Genomic DNA, 16,196 nt, shown 5'->3' with positions numbered 1-16,196 from the left:
ATGGAAATGACTCTGAGGAAACCTCAGGATAAGGGAGATTCTAGCTAAATTGAGCTAATAGCATTCTTGTTGAATTTGGACCAGGGTGATAAAAATGAATCTACAATATATATTTATTTATCTTTCTATATCTATCTTTCTTTATATTTATATATTAGGATTCTTGCTGAACATAGACAATGGTGAGAGAAAGAAAGAAAGCATTTAATAAGAATATTCATCCTAAAATCTTATATTTGAATTTAAGATAATACATTTATGAGCTGTTCCCTGAGTCAAAATATTTAAAACACCTGAACTTTTCTTATCTGAAATGTGAGTTCATTTAACCTACATCATACTGTCCTTGCAAGGATTAATGACTTATTTATAGAGCAACTTTTAGTATCTTGCCTGTATCATGATAAGGAATGAATAAATAAATGTTAGACAATGTGATTAGTGGTAGCACTATCATTCTGTTCTTAAACTGTATAAACATCAATAATTTGCAGTTTTGAAAAGCAGTTTAATATCCACTATTAGTTTATTCTCCAAAACAGCCTTGTGCTATAAGCATCCTTTTAATTTCTTAATTGAGTTTCAAAGTTTATGACTTTCCCAAGAGGACACAGGAATACGTTAGAAGAGCCCAGACACAAGCCTAAATCTAGTTCTAAATTCTTTTCTCTCCCATGGAAGTTCTTGTCTCCCCGAGGAAAGTGCTTCCAGGTAGGTGAAATAGCCATCCCCAAAGAGTCCTAATGGTCTCAACACACTTAAAATACATACTTACTCATTAATCCTAATGAAAAAGTCAAAACTTTGTGTGTTTGTTGATATTGGTTACAGTTAATATGTCCCCATGAAAAAGTTTAGAAACCAGTTATTTTAACAAGGCCCCTAGAAACTGATTAGTGAGCAAACCCACTTGGTAGCCAATACGGCAGGGAATTCTCTCTGCAAGGAAGAGTTTCGTAATAAGACCCAGAGAGACTGTTTCATCATCAACACCCAAGCAAACTCTGGCTTCGGTTTCTCTTCCCTTAATGATCAGTAATTATTTAATCAAAAATTTTTAAAAAATGAATAATGAAAGTTACAGGTAATGACACTTTTCCTAATGTTGTCAGATACTCAGAATTTTTGATGTCTGATTAGAAATAGAATCAATAAGCTAACTCATTTCAGGTCATATAGTATGGGCAAACAATAGAGACTTGGAGGCTCTTGAATTCTGTAGTGAGATATTGCATATTGACTGTATCAAATCATTTGAGAATATGATCATTGCTTTAAGTTTTTCAAATTCTGTGACAAACTACAACTTTTATCATGGTTACAATTTTGACAGGTACTGTAATTTGAAGACCCTAGTAGAATGCATTAAAAGAAAATGAGGAAGTTTTTTTTTTTCTTTTCTGTACAAAGTAACCCAAGAGCCAACAGCTAAATTCCTACTCACTTGGAGGTAAAAAATAAATATCTAATGTGGAGGTCATATATTCTAACATTGTAAGATGGCATTAAGCCATATCTGCTCAATTTGGATAGAGATAATGGTCTCTGAGCTGCAATAATTAATCAGATTATTAGGTTCTACATATTTGATAGAATGGATTATGAATCAAGCTAAGATGAAATGCTTATGAGTATGTTTTAATTACTTTTAGAAATGAGAAGCCACAAAATTGCATTGCAAAACGTAAGTTACTTAAAAACAAATTAATTCACTCTAGTGAAAATTGTAAAAGTAAGCTTACTTGAAGGAAAATATGAAATTTTCAGTTTAAAATATCATTAAAATATCAGTGAACTCATTTTATGTGGCATGTGTCTACAATTGAAGGCATATGCAAATGATTGCTTATGTTATGCCATATAATCTTCTGTAATTTAATGAGAAAGATTGAAACTAAACACATTAAGAATTAACAAAATATGGGGAAAGCCTTACATTGCTTGAGTTTAGAATAAAAATAAAGGCAAAATGAATAAATGGAAATCAGCACAATCAATGATGAAGGGCATGTGTAGCAAGAAAGGGAACACTGCCTTCTGTTTCCAACCAATCACCTGCACTCATTATTCCTGCTATTCAGCTTTGTTTTCTGCATGTGCAAATGGAGAACAAAAAAGGCTATTTATTATAAATATTAAAACCAGAAATCAGGGGCAGGGGTGTAGTTTAGTGGTAGAGCACTTTCCTACCATGTGCAAAGCCCTGGGTTCAATTCCTGGAAAGGCAAAAAGCAAAGGAACCAACAACAATCGCTGAACCAGGAGTTGTTTTAAATGTCAGTTCATGTAATTTGTGAATGTCTCTCACAAGATTTCTAAGTACACTGAACGAATATTAGCATGGTTTCACACTACCAAATGTGATTCAGTTCTTAATAATCCTCATGTGTTGTCAAAAGAAATGATATTACCAGAAAGAAAAATGGACATTAAAAATGCTATCTGAGGATTTGGGATGAACTAAGTATTAAAGGACTTGTGTAAGCTATGTGAGGCTCTGGAAAAAATCCCAGCAGTGAAAAGAGAAAAAAAAAAACAATAAACAAAACAAAACAAAACAAACAAACAAAAACCAAACTAAAAGCAAACAAATAAAAACTCCAAATTCTACATGGTAGAATTAAATAACAAAAATAATATATAAATTTATTGTCAATACAATGTACCTGTTTGCCAGATATTTTTAAGGTGTGAAGATTATTCTTATTAATAATTTTGTTTTATTTTTTGAATTTATTTTTATAATTCAGTAAAGTAAGACAAAAAAGGAATTTCTCAATATATTTTAAGAGTACTTAGCAAAAATTGAAATTTCATCATAAAAAAATTCTAGGAAAATATCAAATAAGAAAAATGTTAACATAATAATACAGATGATCTGTTACAAATCAGTAGTACCTATCATATTTAATGAAGAAAAACTTGAAGCAGCCTGGCACAATGGTGCAAGCTTGTAATTCTAGCAGCTCAGGAGGTTGAGGCGTGGGGATTGAGTATTCAAAGCCAATCCCAGCAATAGCTAGGTGCTAAGCAACTCAGTGAGACTCTGTCTCTAAATAAAATGCAAAATAGAGCTGGTGATATGGCTTAGTGGTCAAGTGCCCTTGAGTTCAATCCCCAGCACCATCCTCCCCCATTAAAAAAAAATAGAAACAACTACATATATTATAATTTTTTCCTAAAACTCTAGTATAGGGATCCCTGTGAAGGTGGTGAACAACAAGAGAAAAATAGAAAAGGAATAAATATAATAAAGTAGTAAAGGAAAGATGAAAAAAATTAAGTTCTAGCAAAGAGATGACAGTTTTCCTATTTCTTCTGTATGATCCAAGACACTATTAAAGCTACTAGAATGATAGTAATGTGGTCAGTTACAAAAATACATATACATATATACATGTATTTAATAGTTCATCATGTATCACTGTCAATCACAAAATAATGTTGACTAGAGTAAGGAAAAGAAATAATAAAATTGTTCTAATAAAGTATAGACATCTAAAAAGTTTGCAGTGAGATATTTTTAAAAAATCATAAATAATAAATAAGAATAGCATATTTTGTGAAGTAGTACATCTGATTTTAAAAAAAGATGTTGATTCTACCCTCGAGCTAAATTATGAACATGATGCAATTATAATTAAATTGACTATGGATTTTTCATTCAGAAAATAGACTCTAAAACCATATTCATGTATGTATGTTTGTGAGGATGTGTGTGTATATAAACACTTTGTAAAATACAGTGGATGACTTTGACTGTAATGTTTAGAAGAACAGAATATTAAGCAAGGAACTGTATTGCCTCAGGGTAAGGCATTTTTAAACTATAATAATCTTAGATTGACCCAAAAGAGGGAAAAAGCTCTATTAATATATTTTCATAAAAATTAAAGAAAGAAACGAGGCTTGTAGGGGTAATTCAAATACCATCATTATTGCCTTAATTCCTATTCAAATTCATATTGCAACAAGAGTATTGATCTTCATTGTGGGCCAGATTCTTTCATGATATAATTTCATAGAATCAAATAATTTTCCTTCATAATTAAACATAGTTTGGAATAATCTATTTCACTCTGCATTATTATGGACCTGCCTGACCAGAATCTATGGTATAAAAAATGCATCTTAACTATATGTACTCACTGTTGTGTCTGAAGGACATAATAGTAACATATAGTATTTGAAACACAAAAGCTACTCAATATTTAGATCTCAAAAATAGATTAACCATTAGATAAGACTGATAAACCATTATGTGAAAAAAGAAAAAAATATATAATTTGAAATCCTTGATATATTTCACATAGTAAAAAAATTTGGATTGATTTCATACATATATTATGTATGCATATGTAATACATGCAATGCATATATAGCATACACACAAAGCTCTAGATAAACATTGACATAATATTTAAGAAATGTCAGGAGGTAAAGGAGCAAGACATAATGGTATCAGGAAAGAGCATTCCAGGTAGAAACAAGTACAAATACTTTAAGGAAGGTATTAAGGGATTGAGAAAGTTAGGGACCATGCCAGACTTTATGGGCTTTTTTATGTCCTACCTCTAACTTCCTTTACTAATGAAATTTCCTGACTTGGAAAAATATCATGAACAGATATGAGTTCAGAATTTTTTCCTGAAGCATATTCATTTTCATCATTCTTCACATGAGTAAAATCCTTTTGTACCTGAGTTTGATAATCATATCACCTATGATATGATGTACTATTTAAAGGAATGGAATTAAAGTTGTAGCAGATGACTTGAGTTTGGATATATGGCACTGAAAGTATTGACCTGGAAGCTCCTACCCAATCAATGATAATTAGCTGCTGGCTTTCAGTTTCCTTTCCAGTTTAGTGTTCTAATAGAGGATGTAGCAGGAAGCAAGGAAGTAAATTTCTGTATATCCTTGTGTCAGTTTATGTAATTGCTGGCTCTTCGTCTGTAGGCTTGATGCTAATCATCATTTCTCACTTTGCCTCTGACCTCTGCTTGATTCACAACCAGTAACTTCTTGAAATTTCATGAGATATTAGTTTATGCACATGACTGGGCTAAGGGATGCCAGTATAGCTGGGAAAGCATTATTTCTGGGTGTGTCTGTGAAGATGTTTCTGGAACAGGTGAGCATTTGAACAATCAGACTAAGAAGATTGCCCTCACCAATGTGATCAGATTAAATTCAATCTGTTGAGGACTTAGAAGGAACCAAAGAATGGAAGAAGAGTGATTCTCTCTTGCTTTTTGACCTAAAACATCTATCTGTCTTCTCCTGAACTCACATGCCAGATCCCAGTTATGTGTCTAGGACTTAGAGCAGCCTACACCATTAACCTCAGTCTCCAGTCTTCACCCTTAGAATGGGACTTAGACTGTCAGGCCTCCTGATCCTCAGGTCCTTGATTCCACACTGAATGATGCCAACATTGACCATTATTTCTGGTCTTTCTGTACAGGTGGCAAATTATGGGACTTCTCTGCTTCCATAATGGAACAAGACAGTGCCTGTAATCAGTCTCTCTACCTATCTATTGCCCATTGGTTCAGTTTCTCTAGAGAACCTTGACTGACACATGTAATTACCATGTCCTTTAACAGGACATTTTCACTGTACCAATCTGAAAGTCAGGATCAGTTCACACTCACTTTTGGTACCTTATCACAGGCATAATGCAGACTTATGTCTAAATTACCTAAACAAAATTGATTTCCACAAACCCTTTTAAATTTTGAGTGTTCGAGGAAATTACTATTTAATGGAATAGGATAGCTTAAAACCAAGTAATAAATATGGGTGCTAATAGAGCCCAAGAAGCAAGCTGTGTTTGGGTGATTTTAAAGCAACTTCAACATCCAACTGTAGTGCATTAGACTTATTATTTAATTTATCCATTCTAATATTTGATGTCAATCTTGCACTTTGCATCGTGCGACATCCTTGAAGATCAAACAGGAGCACATTTTCTGCTTGACAGTGCTGCCTGATGGTTTGCTGAAGGAAGCAGGTAGCAACCAAATAAGTTACAAAAATTTGAAGTTCTGAATGAAGTGGTGAAGCCCTTAGAGAGTGAACATGCCCAAGAAGAGTACTGAAGCAGTTAGTATGCAACCAATGCCAGCAGAAGTCTGAGCTACTGCAGCCCCAAAGTGACTTCCAGAGTCCCATGAGCTGGGAAACTTGTATCAGGTATTGAAGGATGATTGGAGCACGTGTGAGAGCAGGTGGTACCAACAAGCAAATTATATTTTCTAAGCCTGATTTTAAAAAGAGAGAAATTATCAGCCTTGAAGTTTTGAGAAGCCCACTAGACTCTATTGTAAATATCAACTTTGCCTTTCTAGTCTGTCAATGACAACATTGGTTTGAAGACAGTTAATGTTTTTAATCTGATTAATTCACTGGGAAGAATGCATTAACTTCTACAATTTTTCACTCTTAGTGTATAATATAACCAGACATAAATGATGGTAGAAGAGTGAATAAATGAGTGAGAAAAAAATGTAATATGAATTCTTTTCTTGATCATAGTGAACCCCTGCTCACTGAGAATCCCCCTGATCCATGGGGTAGGAATATGACATGCACCATTGTACTAGCGGCCTTATCCTTTTATGAAAATATCCTGGAGTGATCACATGACTAAGAATAAGCCAATCAGATGTTATTCTTCTTGGGAGCTTGGAATTCAAATCCCATAATTTTAGTGAATTTGAGCTGATCACTTATTTTGCTTAAGTGAATTCTAGAGATGAGACTTCCTTGTGCTATGAGAAACAGAAAGGTGGTCTGAAGAGAAAGAAAAATAAAATAACTCAGATAAGAAGAATCCATGTGAACTCAGAGATAGAAAATAGTATGGCTCCTACAATGGGAAGGGCCCAAGTACTCTTTTAGTATGAAGTTTCATTGTATTCTTTTCTCTTAACTTTCATAAAATATCGCTGCAATTTTATGTTCAAAAGAACCTTTGTGAATATTTTATTGATTGGAATTGGATTATCTATAATTAGAGTTCTTTCCAAATTTGTTTGAATATATTATCAAACTTAATTGATAACATAAGATTAGAAAATTTCATAACAGACCTATTGGATCTTAAGTATCAATTCAATCATGTACCTTGTAGAAACTAAAAAACTCAAATAAATGAAAGAGAGGTGGATAATATATAAGAATTATGGGAAGAAATTTCTGACAAGCAGATAGAGCCTCTAAAAGTTACAGTATATAATATAGGAGATAAATGTGGTACATTGTATAGACATGTAATATATACATAACATGCACAATATATATGCATGTATGATAAGTTTGTGTAAGCATAGGTGTTTGGGTGTGTGATTGGTGGCTTAGAACAATGTTGTGTTTTATGATCTCTGTTTCCACACCCCCAATTTTTCCCCATATTGACATATCACATAGAATATTGTCTGCTAAGCATGTTTTTCTTAAATTATCTTTCAAATTTATTTAGTTAACTCTGAAAATGAAACTTCATATAACCACAAACATGATAAATCAGAAAAATTAATAAATAGAAATTAACAAAAGTTCTATAAGTAATGAAGCATTTAAAACACCAAACTGTGTACTATGGAAAACATCTCATGTATTATATTTGAATAAATGCTGCAAAATATGACTGTTAAAATTCAATCAGAAAATTTTGAACAACCACAATAGCTTTAATCATTCCAAGTTATCACACAGAAGATTTTATGGTTAAATATAAATGTTAGACCCTATATGAAGGCACCAGGTATATTATATCTCATTATAGATTTAAAAAAATTTTTTTATATATATTTTCTTCACCCAAGACCAATATCATCATTAAAGATTTGCAGCATCTCAGTTGCTTCTAAGGCAATGCATTTGAATGCCACATAATGGCTTTATATATCATTAACTGATGTTTAGGGAAACACACCTCTCTATAGTAGAGAAATTGAAATCCTTAATTGACAATATCTAATGGCTAGACCTCTAAAAGGAAATGTTTGATCATGATTATTTTTTTAGTTTTCAGTCTATGGCACTAAATAGCTAAAGGAACTAATAACTCAAAAATTAAAAAAAAAAAGAACTGGGAGGGAGGGAAAAAAAACTCACAATGGTAGGCAATAAGAACTGAACTCAACGTTGGCAATGTCAGTAGAATTGAAGTTTATTGACTCTTTGAAAAAGGATTCCTGTACCTCTTTCACTGAGGAGCTTCCTAGATTTGTACAGTTATTGTAAAACCAGCGAGCAAGGGAAAAAGTGTTTAGATAAGTGTGAGGCCTTTCCCGGGACAGAATGGATGATGATTCACCCTCCTGAGATGTAGCCAGGAACCCAAGAGAAACCAGTAGCAACGTGGCAACCAAGCAGAAAGGAAATGCACTGGTTTTCTAAATCTACCATAACAATGTGCCACAAACTAAATGGTTTAACATGAAAAACATATTCCCCTTGCATGTTTGGTGGCTAGAAACTCAAAATCAAGGTATTGACAAGACCTTGCTGCTTCTGAAGACTGTAGGGGAGAATCTTTACTTTTCTCCTTTTTTTCTGCTAACCACAGCTATTTCTTGGCATATAGCAGCATAATTACAGTCTCTGTCTCCTTCATCAAGGGCTGTTTCCTCTCTGTGTGCATCCAAACTTCTCTCTTCTCATAAGGTCATCAGGCACAATTGATAAAGGACAATCAATCACTACACTTCATATCAACTAATGATATATCTAATAACCCTCTTTCTGAAAAATTCATTGAGATATTCTCTGAGTCAAAACGTCAACATATATTTTGCAAAGACACAATACAATTCATGATAAGCAATAATAGATTCCCTCCACTTGATAATTAATGTGTGGTACAGAGGAAACAGGTGTGAATTCCTAAGCCCCAGAAAGGAGTTTATAAGTGTCTGGAAAGGAAAGTGAAGAGAAATAGCCTGGAAATTGGAACAGGAAGGATTGATGTATAATCACCCAATCTGTTAATCAGAGGCCATGACAAGTTAGGACTCCACAAGTGGCAAGGGAAAAGAGATGCAGACTAATCTGCAATTTTCCCTAAGAAATGGTAACATTCAGAGTGGAGGTACTCAGAAACATGTTTCTGAAAAGTTCTGTAAGAACACTAGAAGGGAGGATTAGTGTACCCTAAGTAACTAGTAACTAGTGAACCCCCGAATACTGCAATAAACGAAGATTATATAACTTTCTCATGTGACAGTGTGAGTCAAGGTTTTGAGGGAGGTAATTAGACCCTCAATATGAAGTTTTGAGGTCTTGTTCTAGGCCACTTCAGTTTGAGGGTGAGGAGCCGTGTGTACTGGCTTTGTTGTTGATAACTGTTTTATTTTATTTTATTTTTTGTACTAGAGCTTGAACTCGGGGGCACTCAACCACTAAGCCACATCCCCAGCCCTATTTTGTATTTTATTTAGAGATAGGGTCTCGCTGAGTTGTTCAGTGCCTCGCTTTTGCTGAGGCTGGCTTTGAACTAGTGATCCTCCTGCCTCAGCCTCCCAAGTCACTGGGATTACAGACATGTTCCACCATACCTGGCTTAAGAAGATAATTTTTAGATGTTATAAATAATTTTCTGTTCACAACTCAGTGATAAATTTATAGTGACTAAATAATAATAATAATAATAATAATAATAATAATAATAATAATAATAGAACATGGGGCTCAGATCTAGCTATACTTCTAGTACTTCATTTCTAAAAGAACAAGTGAAATAGTGGAGATTGAAGAATGTCATTATCATGACAATCACCAGAAGTAGGGCTTTTAAGTGTCCTGTTATGAAAGCAATCTCTGCACATATAATTGTTGCTTGGGCAGCTCTAGTTTTTTATTTCACCCCAACTCTTTAAAAGCAAATTTGTATAATTTGAAAATAGAAATATTGCAAACATAATTTCTGTACAAACCAGTTCTACTCTTTTATCCTGTTCTCAGAATCAACATATTTTAAAGAGCTATACTGATTTTCATTAGATGCATTCTAAGTTGTTGGGGAAGTGGCCCATAGTAAATTGGCAGAGATAACAATACTTTCTGCACTTGAATTATGCCACATCACCAGAGGCATTACTGACATTTATGCTACTTACTTCTCAGATTCCTTCTGCACATAAAAAAGTGTGCACCCTTTTAATTGTATCAGAAGTTACCTGAGGTTAAACTCAGTCATCAGAAAACATTTCTCCTTCATATTTGACCTTATACTGATAAGCAGCAAGGATCACCAAAAGTACACAAATATATATATTACCTAAAACAGGAACAGTAGGTAAAATAAATAGACTGTGAATGAACCAATATAAGTAAATTAAAGAATTTAAAGCATTTTAAAGAATTTTTAACTAGGCCAAAATGTGGCACCATTTTGAAGTAGTACATTTGAATGCACAGCCACTTGAATGGTTGAAAAATTCCATCTACTGACAACTGGATTTGAGTTGCTAATTGAGATTCAAAGAATATAATATTAATGAGAAAAAGCTGGAAGCAAACATTTTCAAGTAATAGTAACAAACAAAAGCATAATGTAATGATTTCAAAGGATAAAAGTTAGATTTTAAATATTAGAAAATCCACATTTTATTTATTTATTTATTTATTTATTTATTTATTTATTTATTTATTTATTTATTTATTTATTTTTGGTACCAGGGATTGAACCTAGGGGTATTTAACCAGTGAGCCACATCCCCAGCCCTATTTTGTATTTTATTTAGAGACAGGGTCTCACCAAGTTTCTTACTGCCTGTTAGTTGCTGAGACTGGCTTTGAATTCACAGTTCTGTTTCAGCCACCCAAGCCGCTGGATTTACAGGCCTGCGCCACTGTGCCCGGCTCATTTGTCTTTTGATTATGATGAATGTTGAAAATTCTCTTGTACAAGATATTTTACATGCTGACATCTAAAATTCATATTAATGTCTGAACCAAGGAATTAAGGTGGAAAATGTTGCATGGAAACACAAATAATTAACTGTCAAATATACACACTAAGTCTAAACCTTATGACTGTGATAAAACATTATTTGAAAATTCTGAATACAATTGCACTGATAAAAACCCATCCATTATGTATGAAGATCAGCCCTTTCAAATTTCTATGAATTATTACTTTTTCTGCTGGGGATATGAAATTCACATGAAATTTAAAATGAGGAAGTGCATATTAAAAATTCCTTAAGAAATAAAGTTCAACTGTAAAAATACTCTTCCAAATTAACATTTATTTTCTAAAGTCGCAAGTAGCTCCAACAACCACAAAAGCATAATTTTACATCTACTGTGAGTGGTCCTACGAAAATTTCAAAATTGTGTTGTATATATACAATAAAACATGGTTAATTATTAGATTTTATGCATAAGGTAAAGCATGAGTGTGTTGGAATGGATCTTTTAGTGTATGCAAGAGTTTTATTAGATAGTAGTTTTTGAGCAAGGAACTTTATGATTACTCATACATCACAGAACTGACACACCATTTAAATACCTATTGCAATTTTACTGCCCCAAGTTGACCTTGGCAATTGCTTTGTGGACCGCCTCTTTCACATCCTTGTTCCTCAGACTGTAGATCATGGGATTCAGCATAGGAATCACTGTGGTATAAAATGCAGCCACCATTTTGCCCTGTTCCACAGACTCCTCAGTTGGCCGCCTGAGGTACATGAATATGAGAGTACCATAAAACATGGAAACAGCAGTCAAATGGGACCCACAGGTGGAAAAGGCCTTCTTCCTCCCATCAGCAGAGCGCATACGCAGCACGGCGACAACAATGAGGGTGTAGGAGATGAGGACCACTGACAGTGAATACGTGAAGTTAATTCCAGCAATAATAATCATTGTGAATTCTTTGATGCGCACTCCTCCACAGGCTATCTTGATGAGTGGAGGATCTGCACAATAGAAGTGGTTGATTTCAAAATTTCCACAGAAGTATAAGCCATATGTCCATAATGTGCATATTAAACTCACAGAGAATCCATAGACATAAGGCACAGAGATGAGCCGAACACACACAATCCTGGACATTTTACTGCCATAGAGTAAAGGGTTGCAGATGGCCATGTAGCGATCGAAAGCCATCACTGCCAAGATGTAGACCTCCACGTGGACGAGGGCAATGAAAAAGTAGCACTGCACCAAACACCCCACGTAAGAAATAGTCTTGTTCTCTGACAGTAAGTTTTCTAGCATCTTGGGGGTAACATTGGAGGAGAACCACACATCCACGAAAGACAAGTGACTCAGGAAAAAGTACATAGGGCTCTGAAGCTGTGGGCTGATGCTGATCAAAATGATCATGCCAATATTCCCTAGCAGAGTGATCATGTAAACCACAAGGAACACCACAAAAAAGAGTACCTGGAGATCCCGACGTCTGGTCAACCCCACGAGAATAAACTCTGTTACATCCGTGAAATTTGGCATTGCCTTAACAGAGACCCAGTCTGTGCTGCTATGGAGAAATTCATTAAAATGTGAATATACTTCTTTATTCTTAAATGTCTTGAATTACATTTACCTTTATCCTACCTACACAATATAAAATGCAATGCAGATTTTATCACTATATGAAAAATGGATTAGGAACATAACAGGTCCTATATTTTAAATTTAAGTATCCCTGTAGAGTGTTTTCATGACAGTAGCACACTTATATTGGCTCTTCATAAGTGTGAAAATAGGTAGATGGAAGTTGTGGAATTTGGTTTTGAATATAGCTGAAGTCATGGGCTTTTCTATGTAAAAAATTCTGACCTTAACTAAATTCCCATATTCTCTCATTATCAAAGTTGGATTTGATCCTATTTCTGAATGTTACTAGTCTTTTTTTTTAATGTGAAATATGTTAAATATAGCATCAAGGCATTGCAAGAAATATGAGATAATAGTACTATAATTTTAATCCCTGTCAAGTACATATATTTCTCTTTCTTTACATATAATCATTAGCTGAGTAATAGCAGGATTATTCTTATTTACCTTGGAACTCTTATAACTACCCAATTCAATACTTAGTAATTATATGTACTAAGTATTCAGAAACTGTCACACATAAATTTTTTAAAAAGTGTCCTGATCTATATAGCAGCTTCATAATTCATACAGGAGCACTTCAGATAACACATTAATTATTCCAATAATAATAATAATAACATTCTCTAAGAATTTTCTAAATACAATTGTTCCAAGTTGATAATATTTGAAAGAATGCCTACCTTTCATGATGATACACTAAATTATTTGCATGCAGTTTCCTTTAAAACAAGTTCTATCAACATGTCCACGTTATAAATTAAGAAAGAAGACCTTAGAGTAGGGTGGACTATATATGCAGTAGATGACTGCTTCTCCACATTCCTCCAGGTTTTTATTGGGGTCAGATTGCAAGCGACTTCTATGATAAAACAATTTATTACATAGATATGTGTCCTTTATCCAAAAATCAAGTAGGTAGATTTTGTAATTGAGATATAAGAAATCTAATTTATATTTTATAAACTGCAATTTGTTTTCCATGAAGTTGTTTAAATTACTGGATTCATGGTCCCCACTGCCTCAGTATTCCCAAATCCATTCATCTATATTTTAAAAGCATCAGAAAATCAATGGTCTAGTAAAATAATTTTATAGCAAGTAAATCTATGAACAAAGTCATAGTTTTCTTTTTTAAAAAAAGCAGGAAAAAATATAAGACTTGACTGCATGAATCTGTTTGCAAAAACATATAAAACCCACAGACCTACCATGAGCAGAAGATAACAGCAAATGGAAATTTCTCAGTGTTTATAACATAATCTTGAGCATTAGAAGCATTGGGAATATCTCTCTAAGGTACTGTCTAGGTAATTATTAAAGAAATAATGACTAAAATTATTTAGAAACATCTCAGGGGTAGAAGTCAAGGATGTTGATGGGAAGGATATTCTTAAAATAGAGATATGAAAATACTTGATACAGTGACATAATTTTTCTCCCACCACCATAAAGGTTCTGTTTTTTTTTTTCATTCACGCATTAACATTGATGGATCTCAGTAATATTGGTGTGCATTATATGAAGTGCTGTGCATTTACTTTCCTTCCTCTCATGCACCTGAAGTGAGGAAATGGTGAAGCCAGAATTAGGCAGATAGGCAAGAGAATGGAGGAATTGAAATCTTAATTCTTTCAGAGCCCTTCCTCCACCCAATCAAGATAACCTGCCCCTGCTCCAACCTGTCCAAGGAATTGCCCTCCCCTACAGGGAGTTATAAAGTTGTTAATTAATGTGACCTGGGCTGCTCCATCCTGCCCATCCCCTATCCATCTGCTTCTCAACTTTTGGCCATCCCATGGAGCATCTCTTGGGCCTAGTGACATATGTAGGAAGGAGAGATATAAAGGGAAGAGATCAAGAGAACAAAGGAAGCCTAAGACATATTTTTAAAAAGGCAGACCTTCTCACTTCTTGGGATACCAGGATACCATCTATGGCCCCCTTCTCTTTCCCTGGAGACGTCTATGTTACCCTTTTTTAAATAAACCCTGATTTATAAGCTTGCCTCGGTGTGCTTCTCTAATGTTCAACTTGTGAGGAAGCAGAACTCCTCACAGGTAACCAGCGATATCAATGGGATATCAACAATGCATGCATGCTCCATCTCAGGGCCATTCTTAAGTGTTGCAATGTAGATAATGGCAGGAGCTGGGAGAAAGAGGGTTTATAGTGGTCATAGGTGAAGAACTAGATGGATTTGGAATTTAGAAACATCTGCAAAGTAGAAATTAGTATTTTACAGTGTGATTGTGATGATCTTAGGTACCACAGGAGAGCTCTTACCCCACCACCTCTTACATAGGAAGCACATAAGAATTCACATTATTTGTACTTTCCTACTTTCATAGAATTAAAAAGTATATTGTCACCTCAATGAGATTGTGGATAATTTTATCTTTAATTTTAAGCATAAAAATATACATATGTAAAATAACTACTATGCTACTTATTTTTAGGCCTAGTTGAGATAACTAACAAATTAAAAAATTCTAAAAATCTACATTATTGGTCAACTCTAAACTCTATATTGCCTCAATTCAATCTGGGAAATTATTGACAAAATTGTGCAAAGACAAATTTTTTTATTCATCCTTCAGTGCTCAAGTACCCAGTACTCTAGAGTTTCTTCTCATTTTTTTTTATAGATAAAGTCCATTAAATTAACTTGCTTGGTCAAGGAATTGTGACTTCACAATATCTCAAGAACATGTAGATTTAAAAATAAGACGGTATACGTACGTGAATTACATTTCTTCAGTGGTGTATTTTCTTTACAATAATTGCAAGTTATTTTCATTTATTATTTACCAGGTTTAGTTAAGTCAGTCTGAAGTGAGGTACAAGAGGGATATCAAGTTCTGTTAATATTAGTTTGATAGGATGTACTGTTGCCAACAAATAGACCATTGTAACTAACTTTCTTCCAGATGAATAAATTTAAGAGAATAACATATCTTTGATACAGATGTAAGAAACGTCACATGGGAATGTCCATTTAATTTATTTGGTCGATTCTGATGACCATGTGTTGACAATGCACTTAACCCACTAATTCTCCCCACTTTTCAGTGAGACTGAAGAAAAGGCAAGATATGAGCAATGTGCTCTGTCTGATCATTGCAAAGTTAGGGTTACAACATGAAGGTTACTGGAATACTTGAAGAGAGACGTGCCAATAAACAAGGAAAAACAAAAAAAAAAAAAAAGATTAAGTACAATAGTATTGTGATTTTCAAAATAATAGTCTCTGAGAGACCCATCAACCAAAATTAAGGAAGATTAAACATGCAATAATCTCCCAACTATCATTGAGCATTGCCCTGAATAGAAAACTGGCCTAAATATATTATTGTTTTCCAAAACAAATTAGTTTTTGACAGGGAAAAATGAACATTTCACAAACTCATCAGGAGCTCATTTGAAAAAGAAAAAAAGTGTATTAGATACAGCTAAATATAATTAGATGGTGATTTTAAGTAGTTCACACATAAACTTTTGTGCAAGTGATCTTTTCAGTTTGTCACTTTATTACTTTTGAACTAATATTGAATGTGCTCATCATCAAGAACAGGTAAATCAACTGAAATTTTTAACAACTTTCATTGCTTTCTGTT

At 33.8% G+C, this 16,196-nt stretch overlaps 1 protein-coding gene across 1 annotated transcript; it reads right to left on the bottom strand.

Moving 5' to 3' along the window:
* Positions 1-11,538: 11,538 nt before the first annotated feature.
* On the bottom strand, positions 11,539-12,471 carry Or5m9 (olfactory receptor family 5 subfamily M member 9). Its single transcript, XM_005331695.3, has one exon. It carries the CDS (start codon positions 12,469-12,471, stop codon positions 11,539-11,541), a length of 933 nt encoding a protein of 310 aa, XP_005331752.3.
* Between the last annotated feature and the right edge of the window lie 3,725 nt (positions 12,472-16,196).

This window comes from Ictidomys tridecemlineatus, chromosome 4 (genome assembly GCF_052094955.1).
Source record: "Ictidomys tridecemlineatus isolate mIctTri1 chromosome 4, mIctTri1.hap1, whole genome shotgun sequence".
NCBI lineage: Eukaryota > Metazoa > Chordata > Mammalia > Rodentia > Sciuridae > Ictidomys > Ictidomys tridecemlineatus.
This window is presented reverse-complemented; position numbering and strand designations above follow the sequence as displayed.

Excerpts from the sequence above, each read along its gene's own strand:
- Or5m9 (XM_005331695.3), bottom strand. The coding sequence starts at position 12,471 with ATGCCAAATTTCACGGATGTAACAGAGTTTATTCTCGTGGGGTTGACC.